This window comes from Phascolarctos cinereus, unplaced genomic scaffold (assembly GCF_003287225.1).
Source record: "Phascolarctos cinereus isolate Bilbo 61053 unplaced genomic scaffold, phaCin_HiC Scaffold_5;HRSCAF=322, whole genome shotgun sequence".
NCBI classification, from domain to species: domain Eukaryota; kingdom Metazoa; phylum Chordata; class Mammalia; order Diprotodontia; family Phascolarctidae; genus Phascolarctos; species Phascolarctos cinereus.
In genome coordinates, this window is record NW_027555958.1 from 285706957 (window position 1) to 285719942 (window position 12986).

General features: G+C 41.7%; 1 protein-coding gene across 2 annotated transcripts in view; it reads left to right on the forward strand.

The window, feature by feature from the left end:
• The window catches only part of TTYH2 (tweety family member 2), a 90588-nt gene that overhangs the window by 12920 nt on the left and 64682 nt on the right, over positions 1–12986 (forward strand). Inside the window, exons 2-3 of one of the 2 annotated variants that reach the window (XM_021002519.1) lie at positions 6683–6855; positions 9627–9738. In XM_021002519.1, coding sequence (XP_020858178.1) covers positions 6683–6855; positions 9627–9738 — 285 coding nt within the window. Of the gene's footprint in view, positions 1–6682; positions 6856–9626; positions 9739–12986 lie in introns of those variants that run through there. The other variant, XM_021002520.2, reaches the window with a different exon arrangement.

The following is a 12986-nucleotide window of genomic DNA, read 5'->3' on the forward strand; positions in this document are numbered from 1 at the left end:
CCTGAAATCCCTCCCATCTCCATGAAATATAATTCAGTTCTCTGCCTCCCTAAAAAACCAAGAGGACTTGTCTTCCCAGTGCCAATGTGGCAGATTTGTTTTACCACTTTAAGAGTCCTTTTCTTCCCCTTCCTGCCCCTCTCGACTCTTCTGTGGTTTCCCAAAGCCCGGTGTTCACAGTCCACCTTTTCCTCTAGCCAGCCTGGCCAAATGATTTTTCCTTCCTGGGCTGACTTTCCCATCTGTCTACTAAGGGGTTGGCCAAAAGGCTAAAGCACCTTCCAGCTCAGAAAAATCTAAGATTCTAGAGATGTAGGAGCAGAGATTGCTATCTAGACTAGGCTGCCTGTCTGTGAAGAATTAGGGTAGAGGAGCAGAAGAGCCCTGACTCCATTACAGAAGGGATCTCTGTGGGGAAGGCTCTTGTGCTTCTGGCCCTAGAGTCTTTGCTTCAGAGGAGGGTCGCCTGGTAGCATAGGTTCAGAAAAGTCTCATCGGTGCCTGGGTTCCTAAGGGTACTGGAACATTGAATTTGGAGAAAGGGTTTGACTTTTTTTCCTTCTCTGAAGCAAATGGAGCTGGTGTTGGACATGGAGCATGGCCAGTTGTATCCTCTCATGTCTGACCTCAAGCCAGGAGAGATCTACTGACAGACAGTTATAGCTCTGACAGGCCAGCTGACTGTCCCCCACGCCTGGAATGCTCTGTCCCTTAGCTCCTGCTTTTAGCTTCCCTGGCCTCCTTCAAGACTCAACTCAAATCCCACCTTGCCCAGCCTCCTTACCCCACTAATGTCATGTCTTCACCTCACAGACTCCCATCCAACTGTGAGAGAGAGAAGAGAGAGAAAGAGAGGATGTATAGATGTATCTATAGATATATCTTATAACCTAGTTACTTATAGGGCAGCAGGTAGTGCAAAGGATAGAGCACCAAATTTGGAGTCAGGAGGACTAATTTTCCTGAGTTCACATCTAGCCTCAGATATGTACTTGCTGTGTGACCCTGGGCAAGTCACATAACCCTGTTTGCCTCAGTTTCCTCATCTGTAAAATGAACAGGAGAAGGAAATGGAAAACCATTCTTAGGATCTTTGCCAAGAAAATCCCAAATGGAGTCATGAAGAGTTGGACACAACTGAAATGACTGAACAGCAAAAATCATTTACATGTGGTCTCTCCCATTAGAATATGTATTTCCTGAGGGCAGGGACCATGTTTTTTTTGTCTTTCTTTGTATCTCCAGCACTTAGTACGGGCACATAACTTTAATAAATATTTGTTGATTGACTGACCATCTCTAAGGTCTAAAACTTACCAAGCACTGGAACTTGAGTGGTATGTATGGGTCTCCTCTCACCTACACATTGAAGATGGCTTCAGGGATGTGAGTCTTCTGAATTTGTTTCTCCTTCCCTTCCCTCCAGTACCTAATTTTCTACTTTGGGGAATGTAATATCCATGTTGGAGTTGGGGGACTACCTCCTTTATGTACCAGTCACATCATACTTTTGCCTCCTGGACACTGTTAATGGCACCTCAACCTGCCCCTCTCCCCAGCCCCATTTCCCTGTTTCCTCTGATTCTTTCCCTGTTTCTCTAGCACTTTTTCCTCCAAGAGACTCCAAAGGGATATCCCAGCATTCTCTCTCATTCATCCTACCAGAGAGTGGTTCCCACTCTACCCTTTCATCAGGCGGTGTGAGTGAGGACAGCCCCGGAGGATTGTCCTCCAGCTGTTCTGCTAGAATGTTGTCTAAGAGTTACTGCAACCTCCAAGTTGTGAATGAGAGGCAAGACCATCTAGAGAGAGAACATTTTTCCCCCTTATCCAAACTCATGGATCCCCTGGTTTAGAAGAAAGGACAGGGTAGAGAGATTCCACTGGTTTCATTGGTGGTTGAGGGTGCCTTGTGTGGGGGAGGAGTTTCTGATGGGATTCTACTGACCTTTTGAGCTTTTCAGAGAAGTCGAGTCATTTGGAGTGGAGAGAGACTGACTGATATTTTTGTTATTTGTTATTTGTTTTTGGTTTAGTGTTTTTTTTTTCTCCCTAAGTGTGCCTGTCTTCCTTCCCCCATTAAACTGGGAGATGACTGAGAACAAGGAAAGTATCTGCTGGCTCTCTTTGTCTGGCCCCAACGATACGATTTCCAACAGACAAAATATGCCAATGATAGAAATGCAGTATTTATTATTGGCTTATTGAGCAGCATCTGGTCTGCCTTTCTCCCTGTATACATTCTTCCCTGAAGCTGGACTAGCTCAGACCACAGAATGGAAAGCTGCAGGTGTTGTTGGACCAAAGAGTGTTGCTGGGCATATGGTGAGCCCCGAGGTCCAAGCGGCCAGTTGGAGACTAGCCCAACTCTGGTTGGCAGGTACTTAAACTTTAAGCCAGATGGTGGCCATCTGGTAGTGTTAGGGATTGGAGGTGGCTGGAGGCAGTAGTGAGGAGGAGGACTTATTCAGGGGTCCTCATCATAGTAATACCCTCGATAGAATATTTTAGGAGTTGAGCAGGCCAGAGGGAGTGACCTGTTGCTGAGATAACCAGGTCATGCCTCCTGCCCCGAAGGGCTAGAATTCATTTAACTGCTGATATGTTCTGCTGTTCTTCCTTGATGACTTCGTTAGCTTGTAAGTTGCTTTGTCAGGGTTCCATATACTGTAAGAGATAGTCATAGGGATGATGAAGAACAAAGTGAGCAGAAGCAAGAGAATTTTATACAGTAGACAGTAACAGCAGTATTGTTTTAAGAACAGCTTTGAGCGACTAAGTCATTTTGACTATTATGAATACACAAATCAAAAATAAAGGACATATGAAGAAAGACACTATCTGTATCTAGAGAACTGATAAATAGAAATATGTATAGAATAATTATATATATATACATATATACACACACACACACACACACACCACACACATATGCACACATACCCCCATATGTATACATGCATATATACATATATAGGTACATGTACCTATATACATACATGCATACATATACATAAACACACATACAGATATACATATATATGAGAGAGAACAGGGAGGTGGGATAGAGGGGGAAAAAAAAGAAATTTGCTTGATAACTTTGTTGTATATTTGGAGAGACTAGCAAGTTGTACCTGGTAGACGTGTAGTTTCATGTGCAGTCGTCTTTTTTTTATTGTACTGTGTTATGGAAATGCTTGTTCTGTGAAATAAAACACATTTTTTAAAAAGTTAAAACATAATAATAGAAATTAGAATACTTAAATTCTAGTTCCTGCTCTGCCGCTAATGAGCTATATGACTTGACTTTAAGCAAGTCAGTACAGGAGGAGTGGGGGGAACAGCGAGCCAAGGTGGTGGAACTCACCTGAGCTCTCCCAATTTCTCTCCAGACAACTTTAAAATAATGCTTCAAAACACATTCTGAAGTAGCAGAACTAACACAAGAACAAGGTGAAACAATTTTCCAGCCCAATACAACTTAGGTCAGCAGGAAAAGTCTGTGTCACTGGGATAAGAGGGGAGTGTGGGTAAATCCCTGGCAAGCTAGTAGCAGGCCTTAGTAGGCAATTGAATTGGCTTCTGGAGCTCTCAGCCAATAGATACTAAGCGGGTCGGACAACTTGTCAAAAGGAGGTTACAGGGGACTCCTTGCTGACACGGGGGGGCAGGACTCTATTGCATTACTTATATGCGGTTCCGGATTGCAGTCCCAGGGTAAAGAAGAACGCTAGTAGGAGCAGGCACCCTGGTCGCAGGTCCAGGGCAGAAAAGGGTGCTTGCGGTCACTCACAAACCAGAGCATAGGCCAGGAGAGCAGTGACCACACCTTTCCTTAGATCATACCATTTTGGAAGAATTGAAAACTTACAGACCCCACAGCTAGCTCTGCAAACTGTAGCATGAAAAACCCTAAACTTGGAACAGTGCCCCCTCCACCCCAGGAGCAGAGCCCAACTTTAACATAAAGTTGAAAATCAAGAAATAAGCGAGAAAAGTGAGCAAGCAAAAACAAATAACCTGCCCACATAAAGTTACTATGGGGATAGAGAAGATTAAAACAAACTCAGAAGAAAACAACAGTGTCAAGACAACTATATCCAAATCCTCAAAGAAAACTGTGAATTGATCTCAGGCCCAAAAAAGAATTCCTGGAAGTGCTCAAAAAGAATTTTAAAAATCAAACAGGAGTGGTAGAGGAAGAATTGGGAAAAGAAATGAGAGATGCAAAAAAAAATCATGAAAAAAATGAGTAGCGTGGTAAAGGAGGACACACAAGAAAATACTGAAGAAACTAGCACCTTAAAAAACAGAATAGGCCAAATGGTAAAAGAGGCATGAAAATCCAATGAAGATAAAGAAATTGGCAAAAGGGAAAAAAGATGTGCAAAAATCCATTGAAGAGAACTCCTTAAAAAGCAGAATTGGCCAAATGGAAAAAGAGGTACAAAAGCTCACTGAAGAAAATAATTCCTTAAAAATTAGAATTGGAGAAGTAGAAGCTAATGACTCCATGGACTGATGGAAAGTGAAATGAGCAGAATCAGGACAACAGTGTACACAGCAACAGTAGCATTGTACCGTGATCAACTGTGAATGACTTGGCTGTTCCCAGCAGCAATACAAAGATCCAAGACAACTCTGAAGGACTTATGATGAAAAATGCTATCCACCTCCAGAGAAAGAACTGATGGAATCTGAATGCAGAGTGAAGCATACATACTTTTTATAACTTTCTTTTTTTTATTGTCTGTGTTTTCTTTCACAGTATGACTAATATAGAAATATATGTTGCATGAGTATACATGTATAACCTGTATCAAATTGCTTGCCTTCTCAATGAGGAGTTTAGGGAGGGAGGGAGAGAATTTAGACCTCAAATATTTTTTTAAATGAATGTTAAAAATTGTTTTTACATGTAATTGGAGAAAAATAAAGTATTAGAGTTGTTAAAAAAAAATTAAAAAAAATTAAAAAGCAAGTCGGTTCCTTTCTCTGGGCCTTAGTTTCTATAAAATGGAGTTAGATTTGATGATTTCTGCATCCCCAGTGCCTACAACAGTGTCAGGTCCATAGCAGTCACTCAATAAATACTTATTGAATTATATGCTATGATACTGTCCCATGCCTCTCAGCTGGACCATGATCCCCATGGGATCAAGGACTGCCTTCTGCTATTTCTGTGTTAGCCCACGGTCTAAGAGTTTTAGGTCATAGGACTTGCGACAGAGTGTGTGCTTAATAAACAACTGGATTCTGTGAGAGAGAAGAGGTAAACCTCCCTTCCTCTTATCCAATGATCACTCGTTTAGGAGCCAGCTCATCTTCTCCTTCTTCCAGGAGACCTCTGACTGTTCCAGCTCACGTTGATTTTCCCATTCTCTGAACTCTTTTATTACTTACTGTATCCCACACATAGTGACTAAGTGTAGCGGGCTTAAATGTTTCCTGTCTGTAACTGGCTTCCTCAGTTATATACCATAAATTCCTAAGGGATAGAGGCCATCATATCTGGTATTTTTTTTTATATCAACCTTAATGCCTAGCATGATTCTCTGCACACACTAGGTACTCAATAGATGTTTGTCAGATATATATTAACAGTTTGGTTCCTTTTTTCTCTCTATCTCTCCCAAGGACAAAAGGGCCCCTGTGTTTCCTGGATCAAATGATAGTATTTGTAAAACACATCAGCACAGTGCCCGGCACACAGTAGACTCTTAATGAATACTTGTTCTGTTCCCCCTCGTGTTGTGGAAGTTTAACTCCAGTCCTGGTGGAAAGAGCTCTGGTTTGGGAAGTCAGAAGACCTGGGCTTGAGTTCCAGCTTTGATATTGGCTATGTATGTGTCTTGTAAATGCCCACTTATTTGCATGTCGTCTCTGCCATGGAATGTGAGTTCCTTGAGGGTGTCAACATACTTAAACTGTCTTTTGTAAAAAGACCCACAAATTCCTTATTACCTACAGATTCTTCCCTTAGCCATGCATTATTTTGTTCATTCCTTAAACTCTCCTTAAAAATTTAGTATACCATGGTGTTAAACAACACTAACGAGCAATTCAAGATTTTGATTCTGAAGGTACAAATGTTGGGAAAGGGCAAGGACTGTCTTTGCCTGTCTTTGTACCCTAGCACCTAGCACAGTAACTGCTACATAGTAGGGGCTTGATAAATGCTTGTTGACTGACTTTCTGTCACCGTACCTCAAGGGTTTTGAACTTTTTGTTATGAATCTCTCCGTCAGTCTTCTGAAGCCTAGGCTCCCCTTCTCAGTTAGTCATTAAGCATTTATTAAGTACCTACTATGTGCCCAATTACCGTGCTAAGCAGTTGGGGCTACAAAGAAAAGCACTAGACGGTCCATGCTCTTGAGGGGCTCCCAGTCTGATGGAGGAGACAATATGCCAACAACCCTGTACAAACAAACTGTGTTCGGGATAAACTGTTACTAAATATGTAGAATTACAAAGGGAATCAATTGTGTTGAAATAGTTATCAGTGAGTTCACGGACCCCCGTTAAGACTCTTCCCTCCCCACACCCCCACTGTCTTCGATGAGCCTTTTCTCCTGTAAAATGGACACAACAGTACCCACATCACCTGCCTACCTGCGGCACAACCACTTTGCCAGCCTCGATGCCCCTCTCTAAAACATAAGTCTTGTTACTTTTTCAGTCGCTGCTGTTACTGGGGCTCGTGGCCGGCATCTGCTTGGGCCTGAACTTGATCTTCGTCACCGCCTACCTGATTTGCTTGTGCTGCTGTAACCAAGATGAGGACGTACAGACCAAGCAACCCAAATCTTCCTGCGTCACCTGGACCTCTGTGGCGGCTGGACTCATCTGCTGGTGAGTTTCCTGACCTGGAAGGGTAGGGCTGGCGAAAGGTCCCCATGGCCAGCAGGGCCCCTTGTGGGGCAGCAGGGGCCTGGCCTTGGGCAGTGCTCTTCTGTTAAATTTGGTTTCTGATTTGGAGCCGTCTGAGTCGTGCAGTCATGACCAGGGGGAGCCTGATCCTATGTTAGATGCCTCCCTACCCAGTGCTCCTGCCAGGATCCCCTCATGACTGGGCTGGGCATTGTTTAGTTGTTTTTCAGTTGTATCTGACTCTTTGTGACCCCATTTGGGGTTTTCTTGGCGAAGATACTGGACTGGCTTGCCGTTTCCTTCTCTGGCTCATTTTATAGATGAGGAAACTGAAGACAAACAGAGTTAAGTGACTTACCCAGGGTCACCTAGCCAAGGTCACTGAGGCCAGATTTGAACTCAGGAAGAAGAGTCTTCCTGACTCCAGGCCAGGTGCCACCTAGCTGCCTCATGACTGGGCTAGTTTAATGTGAACACAGAAATATTTTTCCTTAAAAAAGAAAACCTCAACTTATTTACTATCAAATAATTAAAATCCTGAGCAAATGGATTATATAGATTAGATGACTTTAGAAATCATACAACAAACATTTCTTAAGTGTTTACCATGTGCCATTGGTGGCACAGTGGATGGAGTGTTGGGCCTGGAGTCAGGGAGACTCATCTTTGTGAGTTCAAATCTGGCCTCAGATACTTACCAGCTGTGTGACCCTGGGCAAGTCACTGAATCCTGTTTGCCTCAGTTTCCTCATCTGTAAAATGTGCTGGAGAAGGAAATGGCAAACCACTCCAGGATCTTTGTCAAGAAAACCTCAAATGGGGTCATAAAGAGTTGGACATAATGGAAACAATTGAACAACACCAACAAGGTGATTTTAGTAATCTCCAGTGGGAGAAGGGAAAATGAGGCTGGCATAGCAGAGGAATGTTTGGGTTGAGAATGCCACAAGGGGAGCAGGTGAATGTTCCAGGGTGAGGAGGAAAGTTTGAGGGCGAGACTGCAGCTGAGTAATAGTGTTAAAATTCAGAAATTCAATAAAGAACAAAGTCCAGAAAATCAACTGACAGTAGAATGAAGATTGGCCTTCTTTAATCAGGAAGGATGGGTAATTCCACAGCTGGCTTGGGTTTTGTCAACCCTAAGCAAAAACCGCCAGCAAAGACTCCCTAAATAATTAGTCTGGCACTGCACTGAACATATTATTCACTGGGCAGCTATCCCGGAGTTAGGTGCTTTTCTGACCTCTGCCCCTATCCATCCCCTTTTCTTTCTTCTGAATGCTGTTCTTGGACAGTAGATCAGGACAAAGCCAGATTCTAGCCCAGAATCAATTCCATCTTCAGAGTGGATCAATACCTTTTAATGCATTAGTCAGTTCTTTCAAGATGTTTTGGAAGAAAGGATAGAAATTTGAGATTTTAATGCCGAATACCCTGCCTCCCCATCCCTTTCACTATTGGACAGTAAGAGAATCCTCTGCATCTGTGTCTTCTGTGAGTTTTTCTTTGTGGGTCAGTTAGCATCTGCAGAGGTTTTTTCCAAAAGGTTAATGAAATACCCCACATTTACTAAAAATAGGGAATGGCATACCATGTATAATTTTTAATTCCTTTTAAGAATATCTGCTGCCCTTAAGTAGTCATATCAGGAAATATTATCCTCTTTAACAGTAATAATAGCTGGTGCTGACAATGATGGGGTGCTTGGGCCCCAGCCCTAAGATCATGTCTCTGGAAGCCTCCCAGTTTCTCAGTTTGCCACTTGACTAAGAGAAGGCTTGAGTATGTGAATTTGTTCTAGGCAGTCTGTCTTGGCATTCTTGGGATCTCAGCACCCCTAACCTCTTCAATAGCGTGATTTGGTACAGCAAAAAGCATGTTGGACTAGGAGTCATGTGACCTGGGTTTCAATCTCAACTCCACAATTTGAAGGGACCTTTGAAATTATTCTAATCCAACCTCAGCATTTTACGTGTGAGGAAACGGTGTCAGAGAAGGAAAGTGGTTTGTCCCACAATTACATAAGGTTTAGGGGCATGTGGAATCTGTCTTCCAATATTTGAAGGCTGCCATGTAAAAGAGAGATAAGACTTAATTCTACTTGAACCCAGAGGGCAGAACTAGAAACAGTGAGTGGAAGCTTGAAGTGTTTCAGCTCAGTGTAGGGAAGACCATTCTAACAGAACCTGTCCAGCAGTGGTGCTGGCTTATGAAAGGGCAAATTCTTCATCACTCACAGTCTTCAAGCAAAGGCTGGCTATCCTTCCAAGGATGTTGTAGGGAGGGGAATCAACTGCATTGGGAATCAGCCTTTAATGTCCCTTTCAGCTCTGAAATGTATCAAAATTTTGACCAGTGGGGAAATACGGGATGGGAGGTATGGGAATCTTAAAAGGTGAAACGGTGACCTTCTAATCAAGGATAATCCTGAAAAAGGGAGGCATGAAAAGAAATTAGTGTGGCTGCTTAGGGAAATCCCTAATGAACTCTTATTTATTTTAAAGGACCTATGCAAAAGAAGGAAATGAAAATGTCTAATATAGAAAGTTTACTGGGGTGAGAAATCATTGCTGGCACCTAAGTTTGTGCTTCCCTTCTCCTGGCTGTCTATTCAGACCTGGCCAAAACCTTCACCATTATGGGGGTAGAGTAGAGGGGATAGGTTTTCTAGCAAACACCAGAATCAGGTTCTCTTTTTTCTCCTGTCCTTCCCCTTACCTCTAACTTTTTTTTTTTTTGGTTCTTATGCATAGCGCTGCAGTGGGAGTTGGTTTCTATGGAAACAGTGAGACCAATGATGGGGTATACCAACTGGTCTATTCCTTGGATAATGCCAACCACACCTTCTCAGGCATTGATGAACTGGTAAGGATATTGGGATGGGCATTACCACTGTTGTGCTGTTGTGAAGGCAGTGAAGGCAAAACAGATCCTAGAGTTAGTTTGCCAAGGTCTCCTCTGAGTTCCCAACATAGGGGTGTGCACTGTGTGCCTCTTTCAATTTTTGCTTGAGTTTCCCTTTCCATGAGCATGGAGTAAAGGCCTGTCCTCGGGTCCAACAAAGAAGACAGGAACAGGAGTGATAAGGGAACTATTTTAGTTGGGTAGACTGTGTGGGGTAGAAAAGGCCCCAGACATTGCCTAAAGAAGGATCTAATTGCACTTATTTTCAGAAGTGCCTAAAGCCATCCCTTTATGACTCTCTTAAGGGACCTTTGTGGCCAACTCACATCACTTTCTAAACTCTTTTTCTCTTTTCCTTCAAGTGTCAGACGTTGAAACTATGAAGAGAGCAAAGAAATTCTGGTTCTCTCACCAAAAAAAGCATCTTCTTACTCAGTTTAGGATATTAATAGAGTCTTTAAAGAGCATACATGTGAGCAGGATGTTTAGCATCTATGGCAGGGGTTTTTAACCAGGGATCCATGAAGTTTACATGAGTGTATGTGTGTATAAATATATATATATATATATATATATATATAAAATGTATATGTGTGTGTGTATGTATATATGTGTGTATATGCACACACATATATATGTAACTATATCAATATAACCAGTATCCTTTACAATCCTACATATTTCATTTTATTCTTTTAAAAACATGATTCTGAGAAGGGGTCCATAGACTCTTATCAGATTGCCAAAGGGTTCTGTGACATAAAAAAAGGGTTAGGAATCCCTGATTTAGTGTTTTCTGGGTGTATTCTTAGGTCAAGGGCTTCAGGCTGACTGATTTGAGCGATAGGCTTCTTTTAAAAAAAATAGATTTTACTATTATCTTTTGTTTTTACATTGCCTACTTTCCTCTGTATATCTCTCCTCTTCCTCTCCCAGAGAGGAATCTCTTTATGACAAAAGCTTTTTTTTTTTAAGAGGAAAAAGCCAGGGTAGGGGGTGGGGTGAGAATTCAACAAATCTGATCAACATAGAAAAAAATGACATATTATGTTCTGTGTGTGGACACCAACTTTGCAAAGGAGGGGAAGGAGATGTTTTCTCATACTTCTTCTTTGGGATAAAGTTTGCTCTTTATAATTTTGCAACATTCAGTTTCATCTGTTTTGTGGCAGTGGCTCTTTCTATTTACGTTTTTTTGGTCCTCCTTTTGTTGTTTTCTTAACTGCTTATTTCACTTTGCATCAGTTTGTGTAAGTCTTTCCAAACTTGTCGATACTCGTCATGTTTCTTACAAGATAGTCAGTTCTTCCATAGGGAATGTATTCCTACCAGTGGAATCTCTGATGAAAGGTATGGACATTTAGTCACTTTATTTGCATCATACCAAATAGTTTTCCAGAGTGTTTGTACCAATTCGTGACTACCTTGCATGACTACATGACCGTAATGCACTGATATGCCTACCTTTCCATAGCCCTTCGATTGACTGTTCCCAGCTTTTGTCATCTTTGCCAGTTTTCTGGGTATGGGGTTAAATATCTGAGATGTTGTTGTTGTTATTGTACATTGTTGTTGTAATTTGGAGCATTCTTTCATATGGTTGTTAATAGGCTGTAATTATTTTGAAGTTTGTTCATATCATTTGACCACTTATCTATTAGGAAATGGCTTTTGGACTTATGTATTTTTATTATATAAAATGGATATCAAACCCTTATCAGAGTTGTCGGTGCAAATATTTTTCCTAGTTGATCTCATGCTACATCTTATCCTAGATGCTAGTTTTGCTTGTACAAAAGCTTTTCCATTTTATTTAATCAAAATTGTCTATTTTAGCGTATATAATTGCTGCTATCCCTTGTTTGAATAAAAATTCTTCCCCTACCCATCGCTATGAAACACACATGCTAATTTTAATGGTATGATCTTTAATATTCAGTCACATATCTATTTTGAATTTATTGTGTAATATGGTGTAAGAAATTAGTCTAAACCTGATTTCTACCAGATAAGCCATAGGTTCTTAGGAAATAGAGAAGAGGCCAGATGTTGTTAAATGCTGACCCTGAACATGGAGGTAAACGCTTCATCTCAGGATTCAGAAGTTGTCCCCGAATAGGTCTGAGGTTTCTGCTCTCCTAGATGTGACAACTTGTCCCATGTTATGGAATTGAGGGGAAGAGGATACAGGAGGAAAGGGGAGCGGTTTGAGCTGAAGGGAAATGGGATGATTGGACATTTACCCTCCGTAAGACTCCTGCAGATTTGATCCCGTTGTGACTGATAACCAAGGCAACGGCAAATTCTGAGCCTCAGAAGATCCAGAAGCTCTGGCTAATGTTAATGTCCTCCTTATTCAAGTCTGATCACTACCAAGAGGACTCTGCCCTTGAGCTCACTGTAACAGAGTTTGACCTATATTTATTTGCGTGTTCTCCTACCCCTCCTGCTATAAGCTGTTCATAGGATATAATCCCTTGGTCTCTCAGAAAGAGCTCATCTTAAAGAGGCAGCTGTTCTTTTTCCAAATTCATAGCATCACAGATTTAGAACTGGAGGGGACTTTAGGGGTCATTGAGTCAAATCCTCTTGTTTTATAGACCAGGCAACTGAGACTGAGAGGAGGTAGATAGCAAGTAGTATTGTCCCCATTTTACAGATAGAAAATCTGAGGCTTTGAGATGAGAAGGGATTTGCTCACCTCTAGATACATGACTCCACCAGAGGACCCAGGATCAGGTGGCCACCTCTAGAGAAATCTGTTTCTCTGGGACAGAGGGATGTATGTTAAACAATAGAAGAATGAGATTGTAAAGAAGAGATACAATGTCTGGGGAAAGAGAATTCTCATGTATTGATTCCCTATCCATTCCAACTTCCACTGGTTCCTACTGCTAAGCCCTGGAGATTTAGGGTTAATGTCCCTGTGTCTAGAAAGGATTGGGTGTAAATCACTTAGATGAAGGGGTAAAGGGAGATGTGGTTGAGATTCAAGATTGGAGAAATTTGAGAAAGGGCACAATTAGCAGTAGTGGCTGGAGCCACCAGGATGGGAAGAATTGAGAAGCATGTCACCAAAGTTTGGAGTGTTAATAATAATTTACATTTCTATAGCACTTTAGGGCTTTATAAAGTGTTTTACATATTTATTTTTTCATTTGTCCTCTCACAACAGTTCAGAGGTAGATAGCAAGCATTATTGTCCCCAT